This window comes from Hyla sarda, chromosome 1 (assembly GCF_029499605.1).
Source record: "Hyla sarda isolate aHylSar1 chromosome 1, aHylSar1.hap1, whole genome shotgun sequence".
Classification (NCBI taxonomy): Eukaryota; Metazoa; Chordata; class Amphibia; order Anura; family Hylidae; genus Hyla; species Hyla sarda.
The window spans coordinates 221287365-221301096 of record NC_079189.1 but is presented as its reverse complement, the minus strand read 5'-3'; the positions used below and the strand labels follow the sequence as shown (position 1 = coordinate 221301096).

The following is a 13732-nucleotide window of genomic DNA, read 5'->3' as shown; positions in this document are numbered from 1 at the left end:
AACACATGTAAAGCAAAAACATGTGTTACTGCAATCCTTTTCTGTGAAAAATACTTCAATTTCTTTAAAAAATTCAGGGGTGCTAACATTTACGGCCATGACTGTAAAAGAAAACTACAAATTTTAATAACATTGCCTTATAAGGTGATTATTACCTCTTTACAACCAGCTGGAGGCTTTTGTAGGATCCTTTCACAAGTGAGATTGCTTCTCTTCTTGAATTAGTCAGTTCCACACCATTGATCATCACCACTTCATCTCCCACTTGAAGATGGGACTCCAACATATCGATTTTCCCACCCTCCTCAACCTGCAGAAGTACAAGGTTTATCAGAGCACATGCACTATGCATCACTCTTTCATTGTAAATACAAGTTTTTGGAAACAGAAACATATGAAACTCATGAAACAGACATTACGCTGACCTTACATTATGCAGAGATTTAAAGGAGATCTGCAGCGTACATTTTTTTATAATCCCCTGTGCCTGGGCTACAAAAAGTAACAAAACAAACGTTAACTCACCTTCCGACATTCCACCGTTGCGCTGTTATTGGTGTCTCGGTCCTCCAATGATGGGCTTCTTCCTGCTTTTTGGGGACTGTGACTGTGACCGTTGATAGGCTGAGCGCACAGTTATGTAGGGAGCCTTGACCATGCCGTCTCCCTGCTGCCCGGGCTCCTAACATGACAGTGCGCTCAGCCCATCACCAGCCGAGGCGGGACATCGCTGCGGCTGGTGAAACGCTGAGCGCAGTATTAGTCCCCAGGAAGCAGGAAAAAGCCCATCACCGGAGGATTACGGCGCAACGGGAGAACGTCAGAAGGTGAGTTAAAGTTTGTTTTGTTACTTTTTGCAGTCTGGGCACAGGGGATTATAAAAAATAATAATAATAATAATGTTTTGACTCAAATTTACTTGTCAAAATGAAGGTGCATGTTATATACTGATAAATGCAGTACATTTGCTATATTGTTATGCCTATTCCTCTCTTTCAAACTAGGCTTATGACTTGCCTAGGTGATAAGAGGTTATCTTTGTAATGGCTCTGATATACTTGTGTTTTTGTCATCTGGTTTATTTGATATACTATAGTCACTTATATATCTATACACTTGCCATGTAATGCTAATACAAGTTATGTTTTATCAGTTACACCTTCTTATTTGTACTTTCTCTATATGTTACAATATTAATGCTTATACAGTGATCCCCCGACCTATCGATAATTTCAACATGCGATGGCCTCTCATTCTATCCGTCAGTGCAGGCTGCTTCAGCTGCTGCAGGATAGCCATTTAATGTGCCCTGTGCGGTCCGGTGAGTGTTACTCACCTGTCCCCACATTCCCGACCGTCCTCTTCGAGCTCTGCTGCATGGTTGTGGCTCTCCTATGTGGTCATCACGTCGCCGCGCACGCCCTCCCATCATCCAATAGGAGCAGCATGCACAGATTAACAGTTAATGTATCTGTATGACTATTGCGTAAACCTAATAACTAGAGATGAGCAAATGTTTGAAAAATTCGATTTGGTCGATTGGTTAGTGAAATAATACTGTTATTCGGTTTGACATGCAGATTACAGGCATTGCTATTAGAATCACTGCTGCAGAGCATCTGGATGTTGCAGCAGGGAGACCATATGGCATCAAAATGGAAGAGAGTAAATAGATTTTTTATGTAATTTTAATTTAATTAGAATTTATTTTAATTTTTTGAAAACTCATTCTAATGAGCATCGAGCTGGAGGTCCACCGCGAGGCGAGCTACCACCTGTCCCAGCCCCTGCCTCTCAGCGCCCCCGCCCCCCTCCTACTCTCTTACTCTGTGTGGAACTGCAAATGTTTCATTTAATCAGTTATGGTTCATTGTTATCACTCCAACCTGTTTCATTGGATTCTTGTGTCCAAGAGGTAATATATGATGACGACTAGAGAGGAGTGAATTTTTTAAAAATTTTGATTCGTCTGATTTGATTAGCTCACCTCTATTGGGGACTCATTGGAGAGCAAGTCTGGTGCCAGCAGCCGCAGTAATTCCAGCTCCAATAGTGTAGACTTTGCTGCAGTGTATAAATTGCTGAAGTGAAAAAGCTCGTACTTGTATCTTAGCGAGGTAAGCTATTGCCTGTCCAAGCCCCTGCCTCTCAGCACACCCCCATGCTCATGACTGAGTGTCCACTTCAAAAGGGAGGGAGTGCAGCCCCAGCAACTTGGACAGGAGCACATTCAGCTTCTGTGCCATTGGATGAGTGGGCGCTTAAAGCTAGAAATGGCTGCAGTGAAAAAGCTCGTACTTGTATCATCAAATTGAGCTGGCAGTCCTCTGCCAGGCGAGCTACCACCTGTTCCAGACCCTGCCTCTCAGCGCCCCCTCGACTGTGAAAGTTCAAATGTTTCATTTAATCAGTTATTGTTCAGACCTGTTTGATTGGATTCTTGTGGTAATTCCACAGGTAAATTTACAAGTTTAATGTCCCGGGTGCTCGAAGCATACTGTATGACCACAAAACCCAATATAACAAGGAGTCACATGGCAGCACAATGACAGAGCCTAGAGGTGGCATCAGCCTGACTAGACATAGGGCCTCACAATAGAAAAGATTAAAGATATTTTTGAAAATTTTAATTAAAGATTTTAGATATATTAAAATTTTAAAAGTTTAATTTAAGGTGCCAACAGCATAAGGAGACATATAGTTCCACAATGACACAGCCTTGAGGTGGAAGCAGCATGAGGAGACCATATAATGGCAGAACGACCCAGCAGGGAGGTGGCAACAGCCTGACAAGACCACAGGGCCTCACAATTGAAAAGATTAAATATATTTTTGAATATTTTAATTGAAGATTTAAAATAGATTAAGATTAAGTTTCATTTGATGTGCCAGCGGCATGAGGAGACCACATGGCCACGGTGTATCCGGGTCCTCTGTCTCGTCTTCCTCATCACCCTGTAGCTCCAGAGCCTGCTTCTGCTCCTCCTCTCCTGTCAGATGACTATAAAAACCACCCATTTTGCAAAGCCTTGCCTGTGCTCCACTGTCCCCTTCCTCTTCCAGTTCAGCCCCCACAGGGCTCATGTGGCCTCGAGATGTAGGCGACATGTCCCCAGTGCCCTGACCAGCCATCGTTTCCAACGTGTGTTGTAGTATATGAAGCAGTGGAATGACGTTGTTCATCCCATAATCCTGGCAACTGACTAAAAATGTGGCTTCCTCAAAGGGCCTAAAGGTGTCATGTATGAGCTGCCACTGGTTGACATTGAAGCTACACAGGGGAGTCCTCCTATCCGCTTGGATCATCAAGAAATCGGTGATGGCTTTTCTCTGTTCTAATAGTTGGTCCAACATATGGAGGGTGGAATTCCAACGTGTGGAAACGTCCCAAATCAGACTATGTTGGGGGATGCCGTTCTGACACTGTAGCTCAAGGAGGGTGTGCTTTGCAGTTATCGAGTGGCTGAAGTGTATGCAAAGTTTTCTTCCCATTGTTAGGATGTCTTGCAGATAGGGGTAACACTTCAGGAATCGATTGACAAACAGACTGAACACGTGTGCCATGCAGGCTTCCTTGAAGCAGCACAGACAAGATGTTCTTCCCGTTGTCGGTCACCATGGTTCCGATTTCCAGTTTTCGTGGAGTAAGCCATGATTCGATTTCTTGATTAATGACTTTTAGCAGTTCCTCCCCTGTGTGATTTCGTTCGCCAAGGCAAACCATGTGAAGAAGAGCCTGACACCGCCGTGCCCTGCACACATGGTATGCTGGAGGGGCATTTTTATTACAATTATTAATTAAAATTAATTTATGAAAATGAATTCAAATTATTTATTATTTACATTTTTATGTAATGTGCCAGCAGCATGAGGAGACCACATGGCGGCATAATGACACAGTCTGGAGGTGGCAAGAGCATAAGGAGACCATATAGTGGCAGAATGACCAAGCCTGGAGGTAGCAGCAGCAAGAGGAGACCATAGGGCCTCACAATTAAAACAATTAAAGATATATTTTTAAATTTAAATTGAAGATTTTAAATAGATTGCCATAAATATTTTTAGGTCATGTGCCAGCATCATGAGGAGACCATAGGGCCTCACAACTGAAAAGATTAAAGATATATTTTCCGATTTTAATTGAAGATTTTAAATCGATTACCATAAACATTTTTAGGTAATGTCTCAGCAGCATGAGGAGACCATAGGGCCCCACAACTGAAAAGATTAAAGATATATTTACAAATTTAAATTGAGGATTTTAAATAGCTTACCATAACATTTTCTAGGTAATGTCCCAGCAGCATGAGGAGACCACATGGCGGCACAATGACAAAGCCTGGAGGTGGCACCAGCATGAGGAGACCAAAATATGGCAGAATGACCAAGCCTGGAGGTGGCAGGAGCAAGAGGAGACCATATGGTGACAAAATGAAAGCTTGGAGGTGGCGGCAGCTTGACCAGACCAAATGGCCTCACAATTGAAAAGATTAAAGATATTTTTCTAAATTGCATGTGGCCATGGTAACATCCTCCAGATACTTGATGAAAAACTGCCACACCGCAGAGTAGCTGATTTTCCCCCCAATAGTCCGCACTGACTGACTGCTACTGCCACCAACTCCAGAGACCCCTGTTCCACTACTTACCGGGAAGGTCGGTTGCCACGAAGCAGGTGGTCTACCCCGGGCTTGTTTGGCTCCAGACTTCCCACTGCTGCCACCATGCTGACTCCTAACCATGCTACCACCTTGCTGGCTCAACTGCTGCCTCACGGGCAACCTGCCACCCTCTTTTCCTGATGATGAAGCCCAGGTCCCAAGTGCGATCAGCTTCATCATCATCGAGTTGTGTCAGCATGTCACTGATGTCCTCCTCAGGTTTCTCAACAGTGTGTGCTTCAGGAGCCTGAACACCACCTACCTCACCACTCTCCTCATCACTACTTGCCCGCCTAGCGAAGGAAGCCAGGGATGTCTCCTCCACTTCTTGGCTGGGCAGTAGCTGCTGACTGTCTTCTAGTAGATCGTCCTGACTATAAAGTGGAGCTGAATCCACAGCATATGATACTTCTATGGGGGAGGGAACAGCATAGGACAGAGGCAATGGGAGGACAGGGACTTCTCCCGGGCCATACAAACTGAGGATTGTGTCTGAGGAACCCACCGACTGTTGACTGGGGGTGTCAGATGTCACAGCAGATGGGTTGCTGGTCGAGACAACCGCTAGCTAATACCAGGTGCTCAGGCCTTTCGCTGCGACTCCTGCTGCAACTCACACCTAGTCTGCTGCAACTTCTGCCTGCGCCTGATGAATTTAGGCCTCAGCCACTCCTCTGTGCACAGGACAATGCACTCCAGTTCGCTTAAAACAGTATTTGTCTACAACACCAGCAGGTTTATACTTTTGGCTGGCCTTTCACAGTATCTAGGCCCTTAAGACTTTAACAGGAACAAAATGGTACACCACTTAGATGTATGCACAGGTTACACTTAATAGAGGATAATACACTTTTAGTGCTCTGCTCACCCTTACTGGCTGGCTACTATTAGCATTTCAGTTGTTGTACACACCAGTGCTGCAACACACAGTCACTGTGTACTACACCCAAAATTGCACTTTCTCTATCAATCTCATTCTTTTCCCTATCAGTTCTTCTAGGCTGGATTTGGTCTTGAGGTGAATTGCTGCTGTAAAAAAGCTTTTCTGTGCAACACACACTGCTGTCTGTCCCTCTCCCTCTTTAATAGAACGCTGATGGGACTGGCCGCAAGATGGCTGCAATTATATAGGGCTGTGACATCACAGAGGTGGCTGGCTGCTAATAGGCTGCATGTGATTCAGGGTCATCACGCCGACCCTTGTTTTCACCTTCCCAGAGTTCCTTGCCCCATGTCCTCACATGTGGATCCGCCATTTTAGATGCCCCCTGGAGCCTGGACCGCACTAAATGGAGTTTAATGAAACGATTCTCGTGATTGAATCGTGGCAATAATCGCATTTGTTGCTAATCAAATTTTTCCTGAAATTCATATCGAATTTGGATTCGTCAGATTCGATTCGCTCATCACTAACAATAATGTTTGTTTACATATGCCATTCTTATATAATGGAGTAATAATAATTTATAAAATTAAGATAGTTTGGATGTGTCTAGTTTGGATAAAAAGAATGCTACAATTATTATTATCTCTATTTTTGGCAAAAGAGGAGTAAAACAAGAATAAAGCATATGGTACTAAACAAATGACTTCAAAAGATTTTTTTTTCTATAGGAATAATTTCATCTTAGGGTAGGGTTACACGTGTAGTATTTTGCTGTGTATTCGCTGATGCGTACTTTCATACCCATTTAACCTTTTTGGGACACAGGGCTTATCCATACACCCTGCATCCACAATCCTTAAGGACTCAGGGTGTTCCAGTATGCCCTGAGTATTTCTGGTCCCCGCCACTCACTGTGCGGGGACCGGATCGGGATGCCTGCTGAAATCATTCAGCAGGCATCCCGTGACAACACCTAGATCAGCGATTTGCGGCAATTTCGGGTCAATTGGGTCCCTGTGTGACCCGGAAAAAAAGGATGATAGGTGTCGTCCGAGATGGCACCTATCATCCTTTAGCAGAAGGAGTGAGGTGGCACTAGTGCCACTTCACGATCGTCCTGATTCGTCAGCCGTTACCGGCCGACGAATTAGGACATCTGCCATGGGGTGTCCCTAACGGCACACGCTCCGCCCCTGTTCTGGAGGGCAAGAGCGGGTGTACGGAGCCCTCACCTGAGGCTGGGACCACCGATCCCTGGCATCGAAGGCAAGATTGGGGCCCCAGCAGCGGAGGCGGCGACGGCAGGCAGGATCTTCACTGCGCAGCAGCAGGAGGTAAGGCTGGCCTCCTGCTGTTACTAAGCAACAACTCCCAGCATGCATAGAAGGGCATGCTGGGAGATGTTGTTATGCAACTGCAGAAGGCACAACTACAACTCCCAGCATGCCCTTTGGTAGTTTGTGCATTCTGGGGGTTGTAGTTATGCAACAGCTGGAGGCACATTTTTGCAGGTTTGTCCCCCCTCCATGTGAATGTACAGGGTACATTCACACGGGCGGGTTTGCAGTGAGTTTCTGTCAGCAAGTTTGAGCAGCGGGAAACTTGCTGTAAACTTCCGCCAGTGTGAATGTACCCTAAAAACTCTACAATACACGACACCTACACAAAATAAAGAGTAAAACACTACATATACACATACCCCTACACAGTTAAACCCCCCTCCCCCCGCCCCCCCACCCAATAAAAATGAAAAACTTCTGTTAATGCACTGTTTTCAAAACGGAGCCTTCGGCTGTTGCAAAAACAACTCCCAGTATTGACTGTCCAGGCATGCTGGGAGTTTAGCAACAGCTGGAGGCACCCTGTTACGGAAACACTGCCGTAGGGTAATTTTGGTATGGGAGGCAAGTGTAATTCTTGCATCTGGGTCCGTCCCTATGCAAATCCCTAATGTAGGCCTCAAATGCGCATTGCGCTCTCTCACTTCGGAGCCCTGTCGTATTTCAAGGCAACAGTTTAGTGCCACATATGGGGTATTTCCGTACTTGGGAGAAATTGCGTAACACATTTTAGGGGGATTTTTCTCCTTTTACCCCTTATGGAAAGGTAAAGTTGGGGTCTACACTTGTATGTTATTGTAACATTTTTTTATTTTTTACACTAACATGCTGGTGTTGCCCCATACTTTACATTTTCACAAGAGGTAAAAGGAAAAAATAGACCCCAAAAATTTGTAATGCAATTTCTACTGAGTACGGAAATACCCCATATGTGGATGTAAAATGCTCTGCGGGCGTACAACAAGGCTCAGGAGTGAGAGCGCACTATGTAAATTTGAGGCCTAAATTGGTGATTTGCACAGGGGTGGCTGATTTTACAGCAGTTCTGACATAAACGCAAAGAAATAAATACCAACATGTGACCCCATTTTGGAAACTAGACCCCTCACCGAACGCAACAAGGGGTATAGTGAGCCTTAAAACCCCACAGGTGTTTGCCAATTTTCGTTAAAGTTGGATGGGAGAATGAAATAAATGAAATTTTTCATTTGCACAGCCTACTGTTCCAAAGATCTGTCAAATACCAGTTGGGTTTAAATGCTCACTGCACCCCTTATTAAATTCTGTGTGAGGGGGTCCACTGTTCTGGCACCATGGGGGCTTTGTAAACGCACATGGCCCCCAACTTCCATTCCAAACAAATTCTCAATCCAAAAGCTCAATGGCGCTCCTTCTCTTCTGAGCATTGTAGTTCACCCGCAGAGCACTTTACATCCACACATGGGGTATGTTCTTACTCAGAAGAGATGGGGTTACAAATTTTGGGGGCATTTTTTCTTATTACCCCTTTTTTGGATTTTGGATTTTTCGTGAAAATTTTGAAAATTGCTGCTATATTTTGAAGCCCCCTGATGTCTTCAAAAAGTAAAAACATGTCAACTTTATGATGCAAACATAAAGCAGACATATTTTATTTCTGAATCAATATATCATTTATTTGGAATGTCCATTTTCCTTACAAGCAGAAAGTTTCTAAGTTAGAAAAATGCTAAATTTTCCAAATTTTGGGATTTTTCACCAAGAAAGGATGCAAGTAATGACAAAAATTTACCAGTATGTTAAAGTAGAATATGTCACGAAAAAAACAATCTCGAGTCAGAATACAGTGACCCCCCGACCTACGATGGCCCCAACATACGATCATTTCAACATACGATGGCCTCTCAGAGGCCATCGCATTTTGAAGGCAGCATCAACATACGATGCTTTTGTATGTCGGGGCCATCGCATAAACGGCTATGCAGCAGCGCAGACTGCTTCAGCTGCTATCGGATAGCCGTTTAAGGTGCCCCATGTGGTCCGGTGAGTCTCACTCACCTGTCCCCGGCGCTCCGGACCGTCCTCTTCGGGATCCCCTGCATCGCCGTCGCTCTCCTTCATCATCATCACGTGTCGTGCACGCCGTCGTGTCATCCAATAGCGATGATCCCAGGCAGCAGAGACAGTCTGGAGCGGCGGGGACACCCCGTGGACGCGGCGACAGAGATAGAGGGGATGACATCCAGGGCAGCGGTGACGGTCCGGAGCGGCAGGGACAGGTGAGTATAACATCCTATACTTTACATTGCACGGATCCCTCAACATACGATGGTTTAAACTAACGATGGTTCATTTGGAACGAATTACCATCGTATGTTGAGGGACCACTGTAAAAGGTAAAATCATCTCAGAGTTATTAATGCATAAAGTGAGAGTGGTCAGAATTGCAAAAAGAGTCCTTAAGGTAAAAACCCCTAAGGGGTTAAGTCCATGGGTAGCAAAATACACAGCTGATTTTGCTACCCATTGACTTAAATGGGTATGAAAATATGCAGCAAAAAATATGCAGCAAAATACGGCATGTGTGACCCTACCCTTACACTAGATTCACATATGTCAGCATTCTGGAGCCATCTTGGATTAGAACACCAGATGAAACAAGTTTGATCTTTTGTATCCGACGTCCCATCCATTGCCCCATAAGCTAAAATGAAGCACAACCACGGACCCACTGACCATCTGAAAAAACACTCTATGTAATGTTTTTTTCATTTGGTGCATGCACACATGCCTGATAGCAACTAAACCCAAGAACCAGATGAATGGGAATGAGCCCTTACTTTCTGTTTTTAAAACAATTTATTATAATATTTTAAGAAAAATATCCCATTAGTAGACCTTATGGGACTCCACTGGTCATGCTGAACCAATAAGAAAATTGAAATGAGTATGATAAATTCAAAAAGTACAAACATAAGGACTGTTACAAAAAATCCAGATTCTCAAATTTCATTTCAAGGCTCTTAAGAAAGTCTAACAAGGGAAAGAGAAAAAAGTTTCCTAAGGGTTCGTTCATAAGGGCGTATTTCGCTTCAAACTCCCAAAAGGTTTCCCACTGCGAGTTTGAAAGGGGCAGGCTCTCCTCAGTCTGCCCGCAGCAGATTTTCAGAAGCAGATTCTCCTCTTGTGAAGATCTGCCGCAGACCCCATTGACTTTAAAACCCGCTGTGAGTTTAAAACTAAATCTGCTCCTACCCTTAGGAAGGAAATGGATTCAAGGTGAGGAGAACTTTAAAGGGGTATCCGGGTGGAAAACTTTTTTTTAAGATTAAGAATTTTTAATAGAAGTAATTTACAAATCTCAAATAAATAAAGAAGTGATAAAGGGAGGCACATAACAAAACCACGTGTGCAGGTATAAGGGTGGAAGTAGCGTGAACAAACAAAATTAAGGTCCACGTCTCAAAGGTAAAAAACAATGCAGTCCAACCAATATAATAAACTGTAGTCCAGTAGTGGTGCCGGGATCCAAGAAATAGAAACAAATATGCAATAAACAAGAGAAGAGATCCAGCAACTCACCGCCGAGATGACCGAACAAGTGGAGGCACAACGTGGAAGCAGGTGGACAGGTGGATTTAACGAGAGGCTCAGAGGTGACTAACCGGTTTGTTTCGAGAAAACCGAAACAAACCGGTTAGTCGCCTCTGAGCCTCCCATTACATCCACCTGTCCACCTGCTTCCTCGTTGTGCCTCCACTTCTTCGGTCATCTCGGCGGTGAGTTGCTGGATCTTTTCTCTTGTTTATTGCAAAATTTACAAATCTGTTTAAAGGGGTATTCCAGTCCAAAACTTTTTTTTTATATATCAACTGGCTCCGGAAATAATCTACTGACAATTTTGTTTTAATATTATAAACTTTACCCTCACAAAATTTACTTTTTATCTGATGTGATGTTATCAGGGGGCGTGGCGGTGATGTCACAAGCCTCCAATGCTGCAGCCGGCATTCTAAACGAACACCGGGTGCTGCAGGGAGATCGCGGGGGTCCAGCAGTGGGAGCCCTGCAATCAGACATTTCATCCCCTATCCTTTGGATAGGGGATAAGACATCTAGGGGCGGAGTACCTCTTTGATGGAATTCAATAACAATGGCTAAATGTACAGATTACATTTGATATATTATGTTTCAGACGGTAGAACTAAATGGTATAAAACACAAAAACATTTGTACTTTGTACCTACTTGATATTTATTTTATCTTTTATTTTTTAACAACAGACCTTTTTTTATGTCTATCGTTATTCCCAAAGTCTATAATGATGTCAAGAAAAAAAAACAATAACAGAAAACATGATACATGAACTAATGAAATACAGTATAAATGTTATTACAATAACTGTAGCATAACAAATATTTAACACTATGCTTGCATGATTAGCCTGGCTAAGTTGTCTATATATTCCTGCTGGACGTAAAACTTTTGGGGGTGAAACGTCATTGTAACTAGTAGAGCTTAGATAATGTGACCATGTGATTAGTTTTGTGTGGTGGTAAGGATTCAGAATTTTAACAATAAATATATTGTAAAGTTATTATTATTATTTTTTTTTACTTTGCCTATAAGTTAAGAAATGTCTGATTTTCGAATAAACTCTTTATCTTTAAACTATGTTCCCAATTCTGCTTTTCATAAGTGTGCTATACATGTCATTCATATACGGTATGATTTGGCTACACTGTGTATTAAATAGCTCTGATCTAGAAAGGAAAACATTTCTTTTTAGTTCCATTTATAGGAGATTACCCTGTAAATCAATGTCTTACTTTTTAACGGACTTTGAAACATAAGTCAAAGCAGAAACACATATCCAATGACATCACTGCTCTGGAAGTGGTATATGTTGGCAATACACAGAAGGGTATTGTATGTTATTGGATTTTGCTGGTTTAACCGATGACCAAAGTCATGTTTCATGGTTCTACCGTTAAATATTGTCATACAGTTTACTCACCTATAGGTGGCACTGGAGATACAGTTCTTTTCCTGGAGAGCTATTTCCCCAACTTGTCTCTGAAAACATTGCCTGCGAGCAGTGTTTACCAAGCTGTGGCTCTCCAGCTAATGCAAAGCTACAACTCCCATCAATTTATCTGTCATTATGGGAGTTGTAGTTTTTGAATTAGTTGGAGACCCACAGTTTAAAGCTACTCCGGTGGAAAAACATTTTTTTTTTGTTTTTAAATTAGCTGGCTCCAGAAAATTATACAGATTTGTAAATTACTTCTATAAAAAAAAAATCCTTAATCCTTCCAGTACTTATCAGCTGCTCTATGCTCCACAGGAAGTTGAGTTGTTCTTTTCTGTCTGACCACAGTGCTCTCTGCTGCCACCTCTGTCCATGTCAGGAACTGTCCAGAGAAGGAGCAAATGCCCATAACAACCCTCTCCTGCCCTGGACAGTTCCTGACATGGAGAGAGGAGTCAGCAGAGAGCACTGTGGTCAGACTGAAAATAACAACTCAACTTCCCGTGGAGCATACAGCAGCTGATAAGTACTGGAAGGATTAAGATGTTTTAATAGAAGTAATTTACAAATCTGTTTAACTTTCTGGCACCAGTTGATTTGAAAAACATTGTTTTCCACCAGAGTACCCCTTTAAAGTCTCAATAACATTTGCTGGATATCAACCAGGAGTGATGCTTTAATGTATGAACAGGCATTGAAGAACCTGTTCATATCAAACCCGCACATAATTGTTGCATTGTCTATTCATCCGGTGCTCAAAAAGCCTTTCTTTTCACATGTAATTTCCATAACTCTGTTGGGATGTTGTTACAATATCAGGTAGTCAAGCTCATTGTGCAAGATCAAACGCCTTGCATAAATGAAACACATTTATTCCACAATAGATAAAGATCAGTGTCTTATTCATAAAAATAAGTTAAATATTTCCGATCGGTGAAAAAGTTAACATTTGAGATATTTCCCATATTAAATACAGTATAACCATAAAAGGTTGGGGGGGAGCATGTGAGCAGTGTGCGCATGAGACGCCGCTCTGACCACCCAGCCAGCTGATCGATAATCCCATACAGCTGAAGCGTACCTGATGGGGAAGACGCTGGTGTGATGCTTACTGCGGCCGCTGTGGAAGCCATGGAGCGGTGAGAGGAGTCCCCAGGGAGACGACAGGTGAGAGGCCGGACCGCGGAAGATGGATGGAAGTACATAGGGGAGTGAGAAGATGCCGATGAACTTGAGGTGAAGCTGCGGTCGGAGACTAAGAGGAGGCTATGATCGTGTGGACCAAGTGGGATGCCGGGCTTCAGGGAGTGGTGAGGGGAGCAGAGCTCCAGAGGGCTTTACAAACCCATGAGACCTAGTGGGACAACTAAGTTCAGGAAATCTGAATGTTTGTGATTAAGGGGGAACTCTCCACTTGAAGTCTCATTCTGGAAGTGGAGTACAGGGGGCTGTTGGATTTTGGAGAGGGGGTTACGCCACTTGTAGGGTCTATCTGCTAGTCTTTATAAGAAAGATTGAACGCAGAACTAGCTGCGGTGTTTGGAGACTTTTTGTTTTACTAATAACTGTGGCTATATATCTAAATAAAAGCTGCAACCAACCGCTGAACACCAGAATTGATATATTGCAAAGATTAACTAGTTGCTTCGTTTGGAGACTCTCTTTACTAATAACTTCACTAAAAGAGCATGGATCCATCCTGCCTTCTATTAACAGTTCAGGCTGGTGGTAGTGATTTATTGGTGTGGGGGACATTTTTGTTGCTCACTTTGATCTCCTTATGACCAACTGAGCAGCGTGTAAATAACTGCGTACCTGAGTATTGTTGCGGATC

The 13732-nt window shown here is 43.3% G+C and overlaps 1 protein-coding gene across 1 annotated transcript in view; it reads right to left on the bottom strand.

Annotated features, from left to right (window-relative positions):
• Nucleotides 1-13072, bottom strand: part of SHROOM3 (shroom family member 3) — a 339127-nt gene extending 326055 nt beyond the window's left edge. The window contains exons 1-2 of the mRNA XM_056568789.1: nt 12980-13072; nt 156-310 (exon numbers count right to left, since the gene is read on the bottom strand). Of these exons, the coding sequence (XP_056424764.1) occupies nt 156-286 (131 nt within the window). The 5' untranslated portion in view covers nt 287-310; nt 12980-13072. The remainder of the gene's footprint in view (nt 1-155; nt 311-12979) is intronic.
• Nucleotides 13073-13732: the final 660 nt, after the last annotated feature.